This window comes from Aquarana catesbeiana, linkage group LG02, assembly GCF_042186555.1.
Source record: "Aquarana catesbeiana isolate 2022-GZ linkage group LG02, ASM4218655v1, whole genome shotgun sequence".
Lineage (NCBI taxonomy): Eukaryota > Metazoa > Chordata > Amphibia > Anura > Ranidae > Aquarana > Aquarana catesbeiana.
The window spans coordinates 219,111,897-219,133,118 of record NC_133325.1 but is presented as its reverse complement, the minus strand read 5'-3'; the positions used below and the strand labels follow the sequence as shown (position 1 = coordinate 219,133,118).

At 41.4% G+C, this 21,222-nt stretch overlaps 1 protein-coding gene across 1 annotated transcript in view; it reads left to right on the top strand.

The window, feature by feature from the left end:
- DIAPH3 (diaphanous related formin 3) overlaps window positions 1-21,222 on the top strand; it is a 1,160,230-nt gene that overhangs the window by 465,229 nt on the left and 673,779 nt on the right. Inside the window, exon 18 of the mRNA XM_073614238.1 lies at window positions 3,499-3,613. Within this exon, the coding sequence (XP_073470339.1) occupies window positions 3,499-3,613 (115 nt within the window). The remainder of the gene's footprint in view (window positions 1-3,498; window positions 3,614-21,222) is intronic.

Here is a 21,222-nt window from a genome sequence, read left to right as displayed (position 1 = left end):
TCCAACTGATAAACAATTGGAATTCCTGTTAAAAAACATTTTCTCCTTGGCAGGTTCAGTGGCTCAACCTGCAGTGTCGGCAATTGGGGTATGTGAATCCTTGGGAGACAATTTGAAACAGGTGCTCAAGGTTTTCCCTGAACAGCAGACCCAGGAGTTAGCCGAGCTGCCAGCGGCTTTGTGTTTTGCAAATGACACAATCAGAGATTCTATTCTTCAAACCTCTCGCCTTACGCTTGGGTTGGTACATATGCGTAGAATCTTATGGTTGAAAAGTTGGTCAGCCGATGCGCCATGCAAAAAGCTCCTGGCTGGTTTTCCTTTCCGCTATGAAAAGCTGTTTAGGGAGGATTTGGACAAATATAGCCAAAAAATATCAAGTACCCTTTTGCCAGTTAAGAAAAAGAGTAAACATCCCTCATTTAAACGGGCTCTTTCTCCAGTGCCAGGGGCATCAGCCTCCAGGCAGTCCCAACAGCCTCCTCCATCAGGTTCAAGAGGTAAACCTCAAGATCAACCCCCAGGGACAATAGAAATCCTGGGGGAGGAAAACCTCAAGACAGAACGCTAAAGCCTCTTTATGAAGGGGTGCCCCCATTCGATTGAGTGGGGGGAAGACTTCTGCAGTTCTCAAGGGTCTGGCAGGAAGAATTCCGAGACAGATGGGTGGTCTCCACAATAGCTCTAGGTTACAAGACCAGAAGTATCTGCGTTTCGAAGTAGAAAAACGTATTCTTCAGTTTGTAGCCTTGCCTTTCGGTCTATCTACTGCACCTGGGGTGTTTACAAAACTTCTGGCCCTTCCTGTGGCCAGATTAAGGACTCAAGGTATAACATTAATAGCATACCTAGACGATCTGCTCTTGATAGACCGGTCGGTAGCCCACTTGGAAAAAAGCATGGTCACTACAGTCAACTACCTGGGATACCTAGGTTGGGTCCTCAACTTAGAGAAATTGTCTTTTAAGCCGGTAAGAAGATTAGAATACTTGGGTCTGGTAATAGATACAGCCCAGCAGAGGGTGTTTTTACCCCAGGCAAAGATCTGCTCCATAAAGGAGCTGGTCCAGGTGGTCAGGGCAAAGAAGGGTCCTTCCATTTGCCTTTGTCTCATTTGAGACTGCTGCAAAACAATATCCTGTCTGCCTGGAACAAGAAGGTCCAAGCACTAGATTTTCCGATGCGTTTGTCGCCAAAAGTGCGCCAGAGGCTCAGTTGGTAGAGGATATCTGAGAATCTGCAGAAGGGGAAATCCTTCTTAATGGTTACCTGGAAGGTGGTAACAACAGATGCCAGCCATCATTCACAAGGATAGAGTAGTATGACGTCCTCATCCTAGCTTTCTGCTAAAGGTGGTTTCAGGTTTTCACCTAAACAAGGATATTGTTTTACCTTCATTTTTTCTAGAACCCTGTTCTAAGGAAGGAAAGTCACTACATTCTTTGGATGTAGTGAGAGCAGTCAAAATCTATTTGAAAGCGACTGCTCAGATTCGGAAAACCGATGTTTTGTTTATGTTGCCTGAAGGTCCTAGGAAAGGACAGGCAGCGTCAAAATCTACTATTGCCAAATGGATTCCGCAAGTAATTATTCAAGCTTATGGCTTGAAGAGGAAGGTTCCACCTTTTCAAATCAAAGCGGACTCCACCAGGGCTGTTAGTGCTTCGTGGGCAGTGCATCACCAGGCCTCCATGGCTCAAATCTGCAAGGCCGCAACCTGGTCTTCAGTCCATACATTCACCAGATTCTATCAGGTGGATGTAAGAAGGCATGGGGATGTCGCCTTTGTGCGCAGTGTGCTGCAGGCAGCAGTATAGGTCCTCAGGTCTGATTGCACCCTACTTTTGTTTGTGTCCCCTCCCCTCAGGTGGTATTGCTCTGGGACATCCCATACAGTAATTACTGTGGCTCTGTGTCCCGTGATATACGATAAAGAAAATAGGATTTTTATAACAGCTTATCTGTAAAATCCTTTTCTTGGAGTACATCACGGGACACAGAGGTCCCTCCCCTCTTTCTGGTTACACGCGTTTTGCTTTGCTACAAAATGAGGTTCTCCCGATAAGGGGAGGGGTTATATGGGGAATTGAACTTCCTGTTTAGAGTGTGCCAGTGTCCATCACCTGAGGGCTTTGAAGAGAGATAAGAAAACACTACAGATATATATATATATGCCCAGCTCAAATTTCATGTATCAGGTTTTCATCCACTTTGTCTATGCAGTGTTTTAGTTAAAATATATGTACAATCTGGTCTAATTTCTCCTGGTCCGTCATATGTAATATAATATTAAGTAGTGGTTCCCCTTATAAATTATTTCAACGCCCAAGTACACTAGAAAATATTAGATATTGTACTGCTGAACTCTGGGGAAAATTCAAAACTACCCTTGCAGTGGGGTTCATATTTCTTTAAGGTACCAATAAACAAACAACTTTATCTGTCACTCCTCCAGCAGCTGGGGTTCTATGTCTTTCTCAGATGCACCATGTTATGTTTTGGGCCCTTGGCATCCTCATAATGCTGATCTTGCATTGTATGTGGATTACACTAGGATGCCTGCAACTAACAGAGCACAGAAGACAAGTGGCTTTGGGGGGCTAGTCACAGGGAGAAAAGGAAGCAAAGCTTTATGTAACTAAAACTGCATTTAAAGGTACCTTTAAACCTTACCTTTAAAACAAGCATCCACCATCTACAAAGAACTAGCATCTCTTTGGTTGTTCTAAGCCTTTAAGGTTTCTACCCTCTGAACTTCCTTGCGGTTATCCAACGTAAGGCTGTATGTACAAATGCCCTTTTTTCCACTCTATCAAGCTTTTTATAATACGCACTGTTCCAGCATGCTCACTTCTATTGAGCTGAACCATGAAATAATTTGCTAGCGCGTAGAGCTAACAGCATGATTCCTTATATTTGCTATGTGTTTATACCTGGAATTCTTGTCCATAAAAATGCTGTATAATTGTATGTAATTGAACAGTAATGTACATCACACGACTACATACATTTTCAATTAAGAAAAAGAAAAAAAAAATTTGCAAACTGGATACTCTTACATGCAAATTGGAAAGATGATCAATTCATCTGAAAGAAAACATGTTGAGATGGATTTTCTGCATTTTTATTCCGCACACACAAATTCACTTTTTTTTTTTCTCTTTTAACGAACAAAGTCTTTTATCAGCTCTGCCTTAAGCAGATTGAAATTTTTTTTTGACAACAGACATTTGTCATAAGCAATGTTGTTTTAAAAAGTCAAAAGTCTACTAGCTTCGAAAATCACTAACTACAGAAGATTCTTTAAATATCGGAAAATGGGGTGTATGCAGGAGATTGCAGGCGAATGTTGTTTGGAATTTTAATAACTATTTTTCAACAAATAGATTTCTTTTCGGATGAAAAATATAAAACATATGTAATTTGCAGATTTCTAAAAAATGGGCATTAATTTTGATATTATGCAAATGATTATGCTTATTTCTGTTTAATTTCTAGATTAAGCCTCATGAGATGACAGAGAACTGTTTTTGGTTAAATGTAAGGGATGAAAAATATGAAGATGAAGAGTTATTTTGTGAACTTGAGAATGCCTTCTCATGTCAAAGAAAAGGTAATGTAAAATACAAAGCTAAGTCATTGTTACTTTTTTGTATTAATGGCATTGCCTCACATCTGCTAAAGGGCATTTCTTTGTGTGTGAGGAAAGCGTACAATTTTGGGCACATTCTCAAAAGACACAAGGTGTGAACCTAGCCCAGTGTTTGGGAACCTTGGCACCCCGGATATTTTGGAACTACATTTCCCATGATACTCATGCACTCTGCAGTCTAGTTGAGCATCATGGGCAGGGCTTTTTTTCTCAAACAATAGGTGCTGGAACTTAATCACGGCCCCACAAAACCCCTCCCCCTACACACACCCTCCAAATCACATCAAATAGTGGGTGTGTACAGTCAAATTTCACAAAAACAGTAGGAGGGTCTTAAAGGGGCATTAAATACCAGGGCTGCATTACATACAGAGTGCAGAGCTGTCACTTGTAAACACAGAAACCAGACTGTAACGAGCCCCTTGCTCGCTCGGTTCCACTCTCCTGACACTCCTCTGCAGCTATTGAATCAGATTGCAACGTCTGATGGTTCGGTCATCCAATGTTCTGGGATTAGAACTTCAGCTATGTGCCGTTCTAACCCAGTTGTGATAGCTCAGAACAAACACCAGGCAGGCTGTATGTAAGTTCAAACAGGAATCTCTTTTATTGCAATATACAGGCTCTTTTATACACTAAAAGTGGAGGTGCATACCTCCGACTCATATTACTCTAACAATACAGCTGTAACCTAATTAACCTAATTAACATGAGCTAATTAACTAATCCCTTTAGACAGCCTAGATGACTCAGACTGGCCGTCTTGTAGTTCAGAAAATCTAATCAACATTATCACAATAGCAGAGTTAATTAAACACAAACAACAATGGGATCTAATGACTCTTAGATCCTATACTAGAGACTTATTTACAATACACATTTTAGCAGACAACAGACAGGTAGCTGGAATTGATGACATTAGTATTTAACAGTAGGAGTCCCAACGGTATGAATCAGTCACTATTCCAATATGGCAAATCCAGGGTCCCCAGAGTCTGTGTGTCCTGGGGGACCAGGACCCGAATCCACAGTAATACCACCTCAAGGGTCCCCAGGCATACAGCTCACAAAGAGCACCGTTCCCCCAAATGCCAGGGCCCACGATCGATCGGCAAGAGGCTAGCATTCAGTCCCCTCCAAAAGTCTCTCTGGGCTAGGTCTGTCACACAGACTTCTGTGTTTACAATTGATTGTGGTGAGCAGGCACCAAAGGGTCTGAGCCAGAGGTGGTGGAACTGAGTTCCACCACGTTCCCCCTAAAAAAAGCCCTGATCATGGAAAAAGGAAGTTCCAAAACATCTGGGGTGCCAAGGTTTGCCATCACTGCACTAGCCTAAGGATTCTTTCACATGGGCGTCATCCGTTCAATCCTGTTTTTTGCTAAGAAAAACTGAAGAAATACTGATTCAAGTTACATCCAGTTTGCACATCCATCGTCAGCCAGTTCAGTTTACATCAGTCTGCACTTCAGCTCAGCTTAGCTATGTTCACATCATTCTACATCTTTTTTTTTTTTTTTTAATCTAATGATATCTGCCTAACAATTGGCATAATCAGAACAGACATAAACAGAATATATACATTTAAATCCATCTATATTACACAGGGATGTATAGAACACCTGTGCATCCCCGTGCGGGCAAACAAGGCCCTCACACATGTATACGCTGTAGTACACCCAAGTGAGCGGGGCTCAGATAAGTTTATGCAGTTGAAAAAGAAAAGTAATTTCTTGTTCAATATTTTATGTTGTTAATTTGGTGTAAGACCTGGTTCTCAAAAGTACAAAACGTGAAAACATAAGGTCTCAGGGTACAGGGCAATCACATGATAAGTCCTTATAAATAATGTTAGTCAAATAGCAAGGAAAGACATGGTATATTATCAACAAAATTGTGTTTCTAAATCAAGACTACAGCACAATGTTACTGACTAACAATATACAGTACATCAAGCAGTATTGCCCACTAGGCAGTGAGAGTCCAAGCCTGTAGAATGAGAGTTTGTGAGAAACCAATTCTACATAGGATAGAAGAAGAAGAAGTAGAAGAAAAAAGTGAGGGGGGCTAGGGGGACTCCAGGGGTTGGGTGGGGAACCAGACTCAAAGGTGGGCAAGAAGTTGGGCTAAGCAGGGATCTAGCGGGAATGCTAGGGTAGTGGCAAAGAATCATCAAAATGAGGGAGTAGAAAATGCTGAGTCCAGGATTGCCATAACTTGGTGTTTTGATCAACTCTATCCTGCAGAACCACTTAAATTTTAGCATGAATCATACTCCTGTGCTTGATCCTGTGCTGAGGTTTCATTGCTCAGCGTTTAGCTATAGTAAGGGAAGCAAGGTCTGCAAATAGTTGGTATTCATGTCCCTGGAAGACGAGCAAGTCTTCTTGAAAAAGAGCGATTGTATACTGCTGGATGTTTTTTTTTTTTTTCCTTTCCAGCAAGGTAAAGGCATAATGTGCTAGTATTCATCGCCAACTAGCACATTACATGAAACTTACCTTAAAACAAAGCTGTTCCAGTGTTGCGATGTGAGCGCTGCAGAGGCTCCCATCTTCACCCACCTTGCTTCCGAGTTCACAGACTCCGCCTCTGTGACTGGCTGGAGCCACAATGACGTCACTACCGTGCAGGAGCCGCCATTCATGGATCAGGGTTCTGAAGGAATGGCACGGGTAGGAGTTCCTTTAGAGCGCATGCACCAGTGATTTCACTGCCTACATGTAATGTAACATTTAGGAGATATTTACACTATTTATAAGTAAGCCATATTATAGGCTTACCTATAGGTAAAAGTCAGTAATGGAAGTTTACGTCCTCTATAAACGCTACATTTGTTTCCGTGTATGAAAGCTTTGAATTGATGAAAGTGAAAGGGGCTAATCTGTGGAAGACACAGGCATGTTATCTGTGGCAATCGGTCAAACTTTTGTTTTTATATTGTAACTTACGTGTGTCCTGCAATATGTTGCTGAAGGTGGCACCTGCTTTTTTTTCTGTGCCACAGTTTTCTGCCAATGCCAACAACATACACTATGTCCCATCCTGTCTAATTAGTATCACAGTAACTGGGGAAGAATTAGTGCCCTTTACTGCTGTATGTAAATTGTTATAGCTTAAATGATGCCATGTAAAACCTCTGCATTTACAGCACAACGCGTTTTGTGTGCCCTTTTTTATAGTTTACTTTGCAGGGTAAAATGGTTACTGATTTTGTAAACAAAATATATTTCCACGGCAATGTTTCTTCTCACTCTCCTCTAAGTGTTTTGTGTCTCTATTATGCACATTCTTTACAATCCATGTTACAACATAATGTAAAACTAAATGGTTGCTTAGCTCTTTCTGCACTTTACCAGGTTATAATTCACACACTTGTTTTCTTTTTTGCCTGAATTTTTACTGGACGTATATACGTTAGCTGCTATTTTCTGGCAACAAGTTCAGAGGATAAATAATAATAATAAAGAAAAAAATATATATATATATATATATATATACATACATATTTGTTCTTCCTTTATATTCTCCCTGTGTTTGTACCACCATCAGGAGTGTTAGTTGTTTGTGCAATGATACATCCTTCATATTTCTTTTCTCTTTTGTTCCTATAGCTCGGCAGTTGTAAAAGTAGAGTACACAAAATGACAGTTCTGCATTAACATTTGTGTATGCTTTATAGAAATGTCACAAGATGTCACTCTTGTTCTTGCTGTTGGGGGAAGAAAAAAGTTTTTCTCATCTCCTGTCAGGAACAATTTCTGTGTACTATGTTTTATATCTTTAGTTCATTCACTTAAGTAGTTCAGTGCCACAATGACACACATGTTGACCTTAGATCAGTCATTGTGTGATATTGCTTTCTTCCCCTTATATTGAAGAGCCACAACCTGCCTTACTATTGCCAAACCATCTCTCCTCCAGAAATTGGAATTTAATAAATTTTTAGAATTCACTTAAAAATAATTATTGGTGCATGTTCTCTTAGTATTGTATATTAAAATATAGAGTCTGAGCCCTGCTGCTCATTAATATACTTGCCTTCATAAAATTATCATTCATGGAACAGCAGCAGCTCATCTATTAGCTAAGAAAAAATCCTATCCATATATAGTTCAAGGCTTGCAATCCAGCACTTCCTTTTCTTTTATCAATCACATGTGCTGTAGTGATCTATGAAAAAAAGAATGTGGGAAATTTACTAAAACAGGAACAGATAGAATATGGAGCATTGTGCATAGTAGCCAATGAGCTTCTATTTTAAACTTGCTTAGTTGAGCTTCGAAAATAAAAGCTAGACACTGATTGGTTGCATGTGCAGCTGCTCCAGTTTACTCCAATCTTCGTAAATTCCCCTCCATATATTTTTCTTTATATTTGGTTAAGATGCAAAGTGGCAATAATTCAGGCCATACAAATGTTTTGTTAACATTACACAAGGTTTTGCTTCCAAGTTTTGTTTCACAAGATAAATAAATACATAAATATTGGCATTATCTGTGGGCGTGAAGTAGTAGCTTGCCTAGAATTAAGAAAATAGAAACAATGTATTTATTTGTGACTTTATCTATTAAAGTGTTTGTGAAATCTCTTTTTTTTTTTCTTTAAATAACAAACATGTTGTACTTACCTCCTCCGTGCAGTTGGTTTTGCAAAGAGCAGTGTGGATCCTCCTCTTCATGGGGCCCTCTTCGCTGTTCCTGGCCCCTCCCTCCTGTCAAGTGCCCCCAAAGCTTGCAACTTGCTATGGGGGCACCCAAGCCAAGTCACAGCTCTGTTTGTCCATTCAGATACGGAGCTCCGACCCGGCCACGCCTCCTTCTCCCCTGATTAGCTAACTGACTTTGATGGACAGCTGTGGGAGCCAGTGGCGCCACTGGTGTCTCTCAACCAATCAGGAGGAGAGTGCCAGATGGCTTAGACACTCATGGACATCACTGGTGAGAGATGGGGCTCAGGTAAGTATTAGGTGACTGAGGGGGGCTGCTGCACACAGAAGATTTTTTAATCTTAATGCATTAAGATAAAAATCCTTCTGCCTTTACAACTCTAACGTTGCTAAATCAGCTTTTCATATAGATTAGGGCTTTTACCTTGATTCAAAGCTGTCATTTCCAACATCATCTTGGAAAATCTAGCATTGCAGTACATCTGTAAGACGCATTGGTTCTGTATGGGAAGCTTTGGGAGATAGGATTCCTGTTGTGTTCACAATAATTATAGTTGGTGAGAAGCCCCCTATGACTACAGGGAGGTTTCCCTTGCTCATGGGCGAGTTTGCGTTAAATATTCAGAATTAACTAAGTTCATTTTGACAGTTTGTGGTGCTCAGATACAATTAAGTCCCGCCTTAAAGGTAGTTCACTTTTTTCATAACATTTGTTCTAGTTGCAACCTGATGAAATCTTAATGAGAAAATGTGACATCCTATTTTTTTTTTATCAACATGGAAGGCTGCTCTATAAACCCACACTTGCTTATGCTAGGTTCACACCTCTGCACTTGTTATGTGTATGTGTGCCCGGCCCGAAATGAATCCACAATATAGCTGCACTGTTTTCCCATAAGAGTTATTGGCACCCCCATGCCCCTGCTGAAGAGCAGTACATTTGCTCCGCTGGTCAAGAACTGGTGGGCATCTTTAGCCAATACTAAAGCAGCACTGCATGCTTGAATTAACCACTTGACCCTGGAAGATTTACCCCCCTTCATGACCATTTTTTGTGAATTTTTTGTGATACAGCACTGCGTTATTTTAACTGACAATTGCGCGGACGTGCAACACTGTACTTATATAGCGCCGTCAATTTACGCAGCGCTTTACATATACATTGTACATTCACATCAGTCCCTACCCTCAAGGAGCTTACAATCTAAGGTCCCTAACTCACATTCATACATACTAGGGACAATTTAGACAGGATCCAATTAATCTACCAGCATGTCTTTGGAGTGTGGGAGGAAACCGGAGTACCCAGAGGAAACCCACACAAGCACAGGGAGAACATGCAAACTCCAGTCAGGTAGTGTTGTGGTTGGGATTCGACCAGCGACCCTTCTTACTGCTAGGCAAGAGTGCTACCCACTACACCACTGTGCCGCCCCTATTTGATCTCCACTGTATTTTTTCTTTTTTTGCGCTATAAACAAGAAAAAATAAATAAATAAATAACATATATATACTTATATTATATATAAAAGTGCAGTGCTAAATTCTTAAAAATGAAAAAATGCATTACGTGAAAACCATACTGAAACCAGAAAACTAAGGCAGACAATAATAAATTATGCTAATAGTAAGAAAAATAAATAAATCACCAAGTGACATTTGTAATCCCATATAAGTAACTAATGACCGCACAAACAATATGTGGCTAATAGTCCTCAAATGTGGATCGGTGTAATCCACAATGGCAGTGTTAAAAGGCAAAACAGTACCTCCGGACGACGGCGTCTCTCTCGAGGCTTCCTTCACACGCTATTGCCAGTAATCCTACTCTTCCGATGAGGAAAGCGTGATGACGTCAGAGATGCAAGCTCCTCCCTATGTGTTTTGTCATTAGCGGATGTCGTCTGGGGATTGGCTGCAGCCAATCCCCAGACGACGTCCGCTAGTGATGAAGCGCGTAGGGAGGAGCCTGCATCTCTGACGTCATCACGCTTTCCTCTTCGGTAGAATAGGATTACTGGCGATAGCGTGTGAAGGAAGCCTTGAGAGACGCCTCCGTCTGGAGGTACTGTTTTGCTCGCTTGACTGCCTATATTCAGCCATCTTCTTGTAAGTGCAAATCTGTTTGAGTTTTAATACATTTTATGTATGTACTGCACTATGGGAGCCCTCTCTGTTTTGTATTCTGAGTAAAACTGCTGACCACAGACGGAACAACCCCTGGTCCCTCTTATCCTTTTCTGATGACACGGATGCCACAAGGAGAGGCTGGTAAGGAGACAACCTACTCACCTGGGTGTTTTGCTTTATGGAACAAGGGACTCCTTCATCACAGTGTCGATCACACTATCACTGACCACCTACTTTGTTTGATTTTGTAAATGTTTTGGAACTTTGAACACTGCCATTGTGGATTACACCGATCCACATTTGAGGACTATTAGTCACATATTGTTTGTGCGGTCATCAGTTACTTATATGGGATTACAAATGTCACTTGGTGATTTATTTATTTTTCTTACTATTAGCATAATTTATTATTGTCTGCCTTAGTTTTCTGGTTTCAGTATGGGTTTCACCTAATGCATTTTTTCGTTTTTAAGAATTTAGCGCTGCACTGTTATATATAATTTATGATTTTGGGTTTTGTATTGTTGACTCTTGGTGCTGGCTGCTCATGTTCTGTTAATTTTTTGATTTTATAATTTAATCAATTAAGTACAATTTTAGCACAGCGTTTGGCCAATTGGCCTTTATTCTCATATATATACACATATATTTATACAGTATCTCACAAAAGTGAGTACACCCCTCACATTTTTGTATATGTTTTATTATATCTTCAGTGACAACACTGAAGAAATGGCACTTTGCTACAATGTAAAGTAGTGAGTGTACAGCTTGTATAACAGTGTACATTTGCTGTCCCCTCAAAATAACTCAACACACAGCCATTAATGTCTAAACCGCTGGCAACCAAAGGGGAGTACAACCCAAAGGGAAAATTTCCAAATTGGGCCCAATTAGCCATTTTCCCTCCCCGGTGTCATGAGAATAATTAGTGTCACAAGGTCTCAGGTGTGAACAGGGACATGTTTCTTGTGCAACATCTTCTAAAGATGATGCACAAGAAAGCCGCAAACAGTTGGCTGAAGATAAGCAGACTAAAGACAAGGATTATTGGAACCATGTCCTGTGGTCTGATGAGACCAAGATAACCTTATTTGGTTCAGATGGTGTCAAGCATGTGTGGCGGCAACCAGGTGAGGAGTACAAAGACAAGTGTGTCTTGCCTACAGTCAAGCATGGTGGTGGGAGTGTCATGGTCTGGGGCTGCATGAGTGCTGCGGGCACTGGGGAGCTACAGTTTATTGAGGGAACCATGAATGGCAACATGTACTGTGACATATTGAAGCAGAGCATGGTCCCCTCCCTTCGAAGACTCGGCGGCAGGGCAGTATTCGAAAATAATAACCACCCCAAACACCCCTCCAAGATGACCACTGCCTTGCTAAAGAAGCTGAGGGTAAAGGTGATGGACTAGCCAAGCATGTCTCCAGGCCTAAACCCTATTGAGCATCTATGGGGCATCCTCAAATGGAAGGTGGAGAAGCGCAAGGTCTCCAACATCCACCAGCTCCGTGATGTTGTCATGGAGGAGTGGAATAGGACTCCAGTGGCAACCTGTGAAGCTCTGGTGAACTCCATGGCCACAGAAAATATTGACACTTTAGGCCCAATTTGGACATTTTCACTTAGGGGTGTACTCACTTTCGTTGCCAGCAGTTTAGACATTAATGGCTGTGTGTTGGGTAATTTTGAGGGGACAGCAAATTTACACTGTTCCGCACACTCACTACTTTACATTATAACAAAGTGTAATTTCTTCAGTGTTGTCACATGAAAAGATATAATAAAATATTTACAAAAATTTGAAGGGTATACTCACTTTTGTGAGATACTGTATATTTTTTACTTTCTGCTATAAAACATATCCAATAAAAAAATGTAAATATCAAATTCCTTCATAAATTTAAGCCAAAAGGTATTCTGCTAATGTTTTTGGTAAAAAAAAATTCCAATAAGCGTATATTGATTGGTTTAGACAAACATTATAGCGTCTACAAACTATGGGATATATTTATTGAAATGTTATTTATTTATATTAGTAATGGTGGTGATCAGCAACTTATAGCGGGACTGCGATATCGCGGCAGACAATTGGACACTAACTGACACTTTTGACACTTTGCTGGAACCAGTGACGTTAATACAGTGATAAGAGCTAAAAATATGCGCTGTCACTGTACTAATCATCGGGGGTTAAACATCTAGGACGATCAAAGAGTTAACTCTGTACCTAGCCAAAGTTTTTGTGTACAATGTGTGGTGCTTTCACTTGGGCAAGAGATTGATTCTAGTCCCAGCTTTGTAGGAACACATGATTGATCTCTTCCCTCATGTCAGAACATAGATATGCCTTATTTACATAGGCGCATCTCAGTTCTCGCTGGCTTCCCGATGGTCGGCAGGCACAGGGGGACGTTGCATGCCAGACACCCGCAGATGAGCTTTTACTGTGAATACTTATACACATATCAAGGCAGAAGCGGCCCGTCAGCTGCATGTGCACGCCCCCTGCAGGTGTAAGTCCGGAATCACACATTATATATAATATATATATATATATATATTTATATATATATATATATATATATATATATATATATATATATATATATGCATCAGACATGTGGTGTGTGCATAGCAGCTGGAACCACTTTTCTTATTTTAAAAAGCAGCTGGGGGAATACATGTAATGTTTATTGAATGTTTTTTTTTACACAAACTGGAGTTGGTCATCAAAGCAGAACTAAACTGCATCTAAGCAACACAAACTGAAAATTGAATTCATTTGTATTATTCAGAGCAAATACGCCTATCCATCTATGTCTCAATGCTTTATTTTGCATAGAAACACCCCCTAGCTTTTTTTTTGTCCGTGGCCATCTTGAGTAAGGGCAGATGATTCATGTAGAATTTACTTCCTGGAGTCCATCTGCTATTAGTTCAGGCATGCAGGCAGCAGGGTGTGCTTAGGTGAGAAATGGTCCATATTCCCATCGCACACATTCCTTAGGAAAGCTCTAGGATACTACGTGCTGTTGCAACCACCAGCTGGAGACTGGATCATGAAAGCCACAATGAATCTATTTGCCAGCACCCCACAGATCTTCAGTTCAAACATTTTTTTAATTTCAGCATGATCACATCACAAGCAAGAGCATGCAACATTTCAGAGTCATGCAGGACCCCTTTGTCAGGCGTGCCCAACACATGATAGATCGTGGTGATAGATCATGCCGCTGCATAATGTAGTATAGTGATTGGGGATTGTATTCGCTATGCATTAACTATACATTCGGGAACCGCACAGTGGTTTAGTGGTAAGCACTTCTGTCTTGCATGAGTTTCCTCCCATACTCCAAACACCAGCTGGTTTGTATACTCCTTGAGATTGGGAGCTGGTGTGAATGCACAGTATGTAAAGTGCTGCTTTTTTGTGCTTTATAAATCCCCACCCCAAAAAAAAAAACATGGGAAGTAGCTGTAATGCACAGTTAATGCAAAATGGACATTAACACCTTCCCGCCCTGCCGTCATTCTGCGTGGCTATGATGTCTTGTCAGAAAGCACCGCTTGGGGGGCCACACAGCGCCATTATCTATCACTGCGATCTATCATGTGACAGGCATACCTGACAAAGGGGTCCTGCGTGACTCCGAAATCTTGCACTCTCGCTTGTGATGTGATCATGCTGAAATGAAAAAAAGTTTGAACTGAAGATCTGTGGTGTGCTGGCAAATACAACTGTATTGTACATAATATACTTTACGTAACATTAACATTCTATGTACACTACTATATATTTATTCACTGTAAGCTGCTCAACTGCATATACTGTTCTGTACTTTATACACGCCACATCTCTGCCACCATATATACTGTTATGTGCTTGTTTATTAAAATATAGGATGCAGTTTGGATATCTGTTCATGATTGATGGACAGGCTATGTGCTTAAGTATCTATTACACACCTGCAAGTCACATGGATACTTTCACACATGCCACAGTTTACACAACAACATTTTTTTTTTTTGCTTTAGTTTGTAAATTATCTGACTATAATGGCTTTGAGTCTAAAATAACACAATGTTATTTTCTATGATTTTGGGTCTATCTAACAACTAATACAAATTGCTCATGGTCATTTTGTGAGGAAGCAAAGCTGTAGAACCAATGTGTAAAAAAAAAAATAAACATAATGCTAAGGAGGATTACAGTGCATTGGTGTGTCGTGCATTTCATTACAGAAACAGTGTTTCTGTAAGTCTTATATAAAATGTAGACAAGATTGTTCAGTTATTTAAATATACAATGGATTATGCATGTTCATTTTTATACTTAATCTAGCTACACCCATATGGGCCTTTGTATGCCTGTCCTGATGTGACACAGCCATACAATACAGTGTTTGGTTAGATTAAAAATGCTGGAAAGGTAAACCAGCTAACAATTTGTTTTTGTTGGGGACTCTACTAGTAAAAATGTTTGCTGGATGTACACACCTGCTTTATTGTAGAGCCTGGTTTACACCTTTGTGTTTGTGTGGGCACGGCAGCCCATTCACTTGAATGGGCTGCCGTGTCTGCATTTCCCGCAGAAAAAGGTACATGCACCTTTTTCAAAATGTGGCCTACAGGGAAATCACACAGTCCTTTTGCCCATGCAATTTCCCTGCAGTTTTTGCACCCGCAAACACACTGCAGCTGGACGCTGGTATGGGAATTGCTGCAATTCCTGCACCCGCATAGATGTGAACTGAGCCTAAAGCCTAGTACACACTAGCAGTTTTCTTTTTATTGTTCAACCCAGCAAGCTGAACAAAAAAAAAAAAAAACTGAAGAGTTGTTGAGGAGCAGCTACAGTATACTAACTATCCGATGTTGGTACAGTGTTCCCTGCTGAGCTATTGTGTTCTGACAGGGAGAATGCCCCCTCCCACCCCCACCAGAACACATTGGTCAGCACTCTGATGCTGATCAGCAGACCTTTTTTCGGTCATGCTTCTTTCACAGAAGCCGGACCAGCTGCAGTACACACCGGACGATACCACCTGACCCGTGTTTACAGGGCTTTAGGGTTGCCCACTCTCCTTCCCCCTGGAAAAGTCAGGAATTATGGCAAGGAGATCTCAATGTTGGCGTATCAAACACTAAGAAGTCTAAGAAGTCAGGGGCCGATTACGACCATCATATTTCATCTCTACTAAAAACGTTTGCCAGGACTAACTTTTACCTCGCGTCATAGCATTTAGTTTTGTATTGCTTCTCTACCAACAATTAACAAATCAATTATTTTAATGGCCGTATCTGTTTATAAAAGTACTCTGATGAAAAAGAAAAAAAACACATTGACATTAGTGTTCTTGTATTACCTTTAAAAAAAGCTGTGAGCTTAAAGGAGTTGTAAAGGTTCATATTTTTTTTTTTTTTTACATTAAAATAGCAAACATATTATAGTTACCTGCTCTATGCAAGGGTTTTGCACAGAGCAGCTCCGATCCTCCTCTTCTGGGTGCCCCGCCAGGGCTCCTGGCTCCTCCCCTTCATCGGGTGCCCCCACAGAAATCCACTTTCCATGTGGGCTCGCTCCCCAGTCCCGCTTCTGCGTCCATTGACAAAGATGGATGGACTCGGCCCCGCCCCCATGTCACTGGATTTGATTCACAGCAGCAGGAGACAATGGCTCCTGCTGCTATCAATCTGTCCATTGAGGAGAAAGACAGTGGCTGGAGCCATTGGGGTCATGCACATCGCTGGACTGGATCGGGCTCAGGTAAGAAAGGGGGGGGGGGTGTTTGAGGCAGCTGCAGCACAGAAGGTTTTTCACAGAATGCATTAAGGTAAAAAAACCATGAAACTTTACAATCACTTTAAAAGAGAAGTATGTTTTTTTTTTGTTTTTTGTTTTTTTCCCATCATACGTACCTAGGTGGAGGCAGCATTGTCCCCCGCCTCCTCCGCACTGAGAACCAAACAAACGATCGAACATCTCTCCGCCTCCCCCTCCCCAGCACTCACTGGAGCGCTGAGCTGTGGAGGGGCGGGGAGCGTCTCGCTGAGAGGCTGAGGCGGGTGGCCGTCCAGGCACCTGGCGGATCCCGACTTTATTGTCGGGATGATGCGGTGCCTGATTCCTGTGATGTCAGCAGAGAGCAGACTCCAGCCCGCTCTCTGCTGAAAACAGGTCACAGGAGTGCAAAAGGAGTTGCACTCCTGTGACCCATAGGAGAAGACCAGACAAACAAGCTCAGGCTGGACTTCTCTTTTAACTATTATATTTCCCCTTTATTGCCCATTCCCTGGATAAACTCTTAACTAGTATTTTAGAATTTTAGATAACAATTTTTCTAGTTTTAATTGTCATTCCAACATTGTAAAAATGCTGTGCACACTTTTGTTCTGCTCCATGACTAACACCCTTTTGTTTCTTTTATTACTTATTGTGCTGCACTTGGCTGCTTGCTTCTGTCTGCCTCCATCACAGCTGTAGAAGGTTAGTACATTTTTCAACCTTTCTTTGTGAGCCTAATATCTCATGCTGTATATTGCTGATTTTCTTTTATGCTACTAATATATTTAGAGTTTTTGCGTTGCCTTCAGTAATCAAATACTCTCTGCGGAAAATTGCATTTGACCTATACAAACTTGATGTGGTAGTGTATGGTTGGTTTCTAATCATTTGTTAAAATACGTGCATTTTTAAAAAACATTCAAATTTTGTGCATTTCTTTGTGATTTTGTTTGTTTGACTTTATAGCACATAATTACAATCCTTGTAGTTATTTTTGTCAGAATATGTAAAACTTTTACTCTCTGAAGTATGAGCTGTAATACATTTAACTTCTGCGGCAGAACTTTATTTTGGCATGAAGAGAACTTTGTGCATAAAGTAAACGTTTGGTCTAGGGCAAGGGGTGGCAGTTTAAATCATTAAAAGGAAGCACATGTTTAAAGATCAGGAATGAGCATTTGTAAGAATTTAAATCTCCACTCGTTAGTAGTTTTAATTAATTAGCAGCAAGCTGGAGGGAGCACTGTAGCAATATATAAGTACAATTTTCAGTGTACAATAAAATATTTTTTATAAGCAGCTTCTAGAAGGGTTATCACTGGGCTTCTGTATGAGATATTTGAGATATTGTTGACTGTATTTTAAATGTTGTTCAGTGGGAGCCAATTCATGCATTGGCATAGAGTGATAGTAACAGTGGTTGGACAGTAAGTAAAAAAAAAAAAAAAAAAAGATTAACATCAGTAGAAGCAAAGTTGGATTAGTGTTCACACTGTCCAACCATGGCGTACAATCATGTGCTGCTTCCCCTTTGTCAACACTGGACCTGGAACTGTGCTGTTACCCCTGCTGATGAGTTGTTTTATCCAAATTGTTCATATTAAAGTGGATGTAAACCCTCACATATACCCAGTGGTGCAGTGAACAGCCTCAGATGATACACACAGATGAAACAAATCTCCCTACATAAGTTTTACTTGTATATCTGCTGTCTTCAGCTTTCTACATTCTTTAGAAAGTGCACATTGTGTTGAAAATGTTTCTTCCTGTTTCAGGCAGTGGGAAGGGAGTCTGGGCATACACTGTGTGTAAGCTGATTGGAGGTAAGGCACACCCCCCATCCGCATAGGCAGAGGAACAAAGAAACTTGCAGAGCTGTGTTATGAATAGATAAGCTTTCTGCTTATCTGTTGTTAAAGAGGAGTTCCCATTAAAAAAAAAAAAAATAAATAAAAGTCAGCAGCTACAAATACTGCAGCTGCTGACTTTTAATAATCGGACACTAACCTGTCCCACGGTCCAGCGATGCGGGGGATAGTAGACCCGCTAGTCTCCCCCTCCGTTCGGCGGCGCCGGCATTGCAACTGTGGGCGCCCGGCCGTGGCTTCACAGCCGGGCACCCACTGTGCATGCGTGAGTGGCGCCGCGCGCCGTGATTGGCCGCACAGTCATCTGGGACCTGTAATGTGTCCCAGATGATTGAGGAGAGGAAGGGGGCAGAGCTGAGCCCTTCCTGCGCCGAGGGGAAATGATGTCACCAGCCCAGGCACTGAAGGAGGCAGACTATGAGGGACCCCCAAGCAACAGCCATTTAGAGGTGAGTAAAAAAAAAAAAAATTCCAAATTTTTTTATTTATTTATTTTTTTTAGGCACATTCATGCATTTATTTTTTTTTTTTTGGGTGGAACACCACTTTAAGTTCCCTCTCTGACACATTTTTTTTAACTGCTTTTATCTCCTGTGTCAGAAAACTTGTCAGAATGTATCATGCCTCCAACCCCCCAAATTATAGAGCACTGGGCACTAATACGGCGGTCTTGATGCGCAACACTCTTAAATTCTGGGATCAGATTCACATACAGAATAAATGGACACATAACTCACCTTTGATTTATATGAAAGATAACAAATGTTTGCAATTACATAAAAAATGATAGTATACAATTAAAAAATTTCAATAGCAAGGGGAAAATACGCACGTATTTCGACTTGAAAGCCAAGTCGGAGTTTTGGGTGATCGATGTATGGAGGTACATCCAGCTGTCGCATTTCATTTAGTTACAGAAACCGCTCAGAAGCGAGGAGGAGTATAGACCACTTGGGCAGCTCTGTGAGAGGGAGCAATCGGGTAGCACTATATCTCAACTCTACAGGATTCTGGGTGCAAGGGGAGAGCTGGAGGTGCCACCATACATCAAGAATTAGGAAAGGGAGTTAGGGTCACAATGTAGCAAATTCACGTTAGAGAAGATTTTGAAGAAGGTACACTACTCCGCACTTGATATTAAGAGGACTGAAAAATTTTTTAAATGTCTTGCAAGATGGTATGCCACACCAGACAAAATAAGTAAATTTGATCAGGCCAAATCGGAGACATGTTGGAGAGGGTGCGCTAGTCTTGGAACAATGGCCCATATTTGGTGGGAGTGCCCCATTAATAAAACATTCTGGAAAAAAATTATAAAATTGATTAAGGTAATTACAGATAAATCAATTATAGAAGATCCATGGGTGTGCCTATTTCACGGTACGGAGGAGCCTATTAAGCGATACCAATCTTCTATTGTCCCTATACTGTTGGATTCTGCCAAGAAGCAGATTGCAATGAAGTGGTTAGACACGGCAAGCCCAAACACCCGAGACTGGCTTTATTGTATAAATGAAATCTACAATATAGAGTGCATGGACAGTAGGGGATTGGTACCAGACGAAGGGTATGAACGGGTAGATAAATGGGCAGTATGGCAAAAATTTAAAAGCACTTGGAGTTACTTGGAGGAGATCTTAAGTGAAGCTTGAAGGGTTGGGGACCCGGGAGTGTCTGGTGGGAGTGACAGCGACTGCTGTTCTCTCTGTAGCCACCTGCTGGAGGGGGCGAGGGGGGAGGTTTGGGGGGGGATGGGTGGGCGGGATTTAAGAGGGATTGCATTATTATGATGTTATTTTGTAAGATTGGCTGTATACTTGCAGAGTTTGGGTTTTGTATTGATAAATCATTAAATAAAGAATTAAAAAAAAAAAGTTATCATGCCGATAACAGGAATGGAGCAGCAGAAAAACATGCAACTTAGGACTTTGTAGAGAGATACGTAAGCACTACAGATATGTGTCTAGGTCAGATTGCATGAATGGGGTTTACATCCACTTTAAGTTTTCTTTGCAAAGAAAAAAGGGTTACTTTGAAGTGACCATTAGCTTTGTCATAAAGGGTGGAAAAAAGTATATGCTAGTCAGAGAGAACAAACTGAAAACTAAAGCACACGTTACTTTGCCCCAAGTGGACAAAGTACAGACAATTTTTTTAAATGATACCACGTGGTAATGTGCATGGTAATGCACATTGATCTGATGCCATTTATTATGAATTCCACAACACACAGGACACGCAGTGCGCTCTAGTATGCTGATTTACAAAATAAAATGCATGCACCTTTTCTTTGTGCTAGGAGGCCTATTCCTAGTGCTCTAACTCAAACTGCTCTAATGCATTGCAAACGTGTGAACAGGTTCCGAGGGTTGTGTGGTGTGACTTCTCTAAGAACTTGCCCCTGATCCCAAACGTGACATGGCTGCAATAAATTTAACTGATGCCAAGTCACAACCTGACTTAGCTGTCATGTGGCTCAAAGTACTTTGTAAAAGAGTAGGGTGGGTTGTAACTTGAAGCAATCTAGGCATGTAGAGATTAAAATGGTTCTAAAGGCAGGAGATTTTTGTCTAAATGCATTCTACGCATTAAGATAAAAAACCTTCAGTGTGCAGCAGCCCCCCTCAGCCCCCTAATACTTACCTGAGCCCCATCTCGATCCAGTGATGTTGCATAAAAGCCTTGGCTGTCTGGGACTCTCCCTCCTGATTGGCTGAGACACAACAGCCATTGTGCCCGCTGCTCGCAAACAAAGTCAGTGAGCCAACGGGGAGAGAGGCGGCGGGGACGAGCTGCGGCTCAGTGTCTAAATGGACACACAGAGCAGTGGCTCTTATTGGTGCCCCTATAGCAAGCTGCTAGGCAGGAGGGAGGGGCCAGGAGCGCCAGTGAGGGAACCGAGAAGAGGATGATCTGGGCTACTCTGTGCAAAACCACTGCACAGAGCAGGCAAGTGTGTTGTTTTTGTTCAGTCTTTTAGTCGTGTCCGACTCTTCGTGACCTCATAGACTATAGCAGTGATGGCAAACCTTGGCATCTCAGATGTTTTGGAACTACATTTCCCATGATGCTTATTTCCCATGATGCTTATGCACTCTGCAGCATAGTTGAGCATC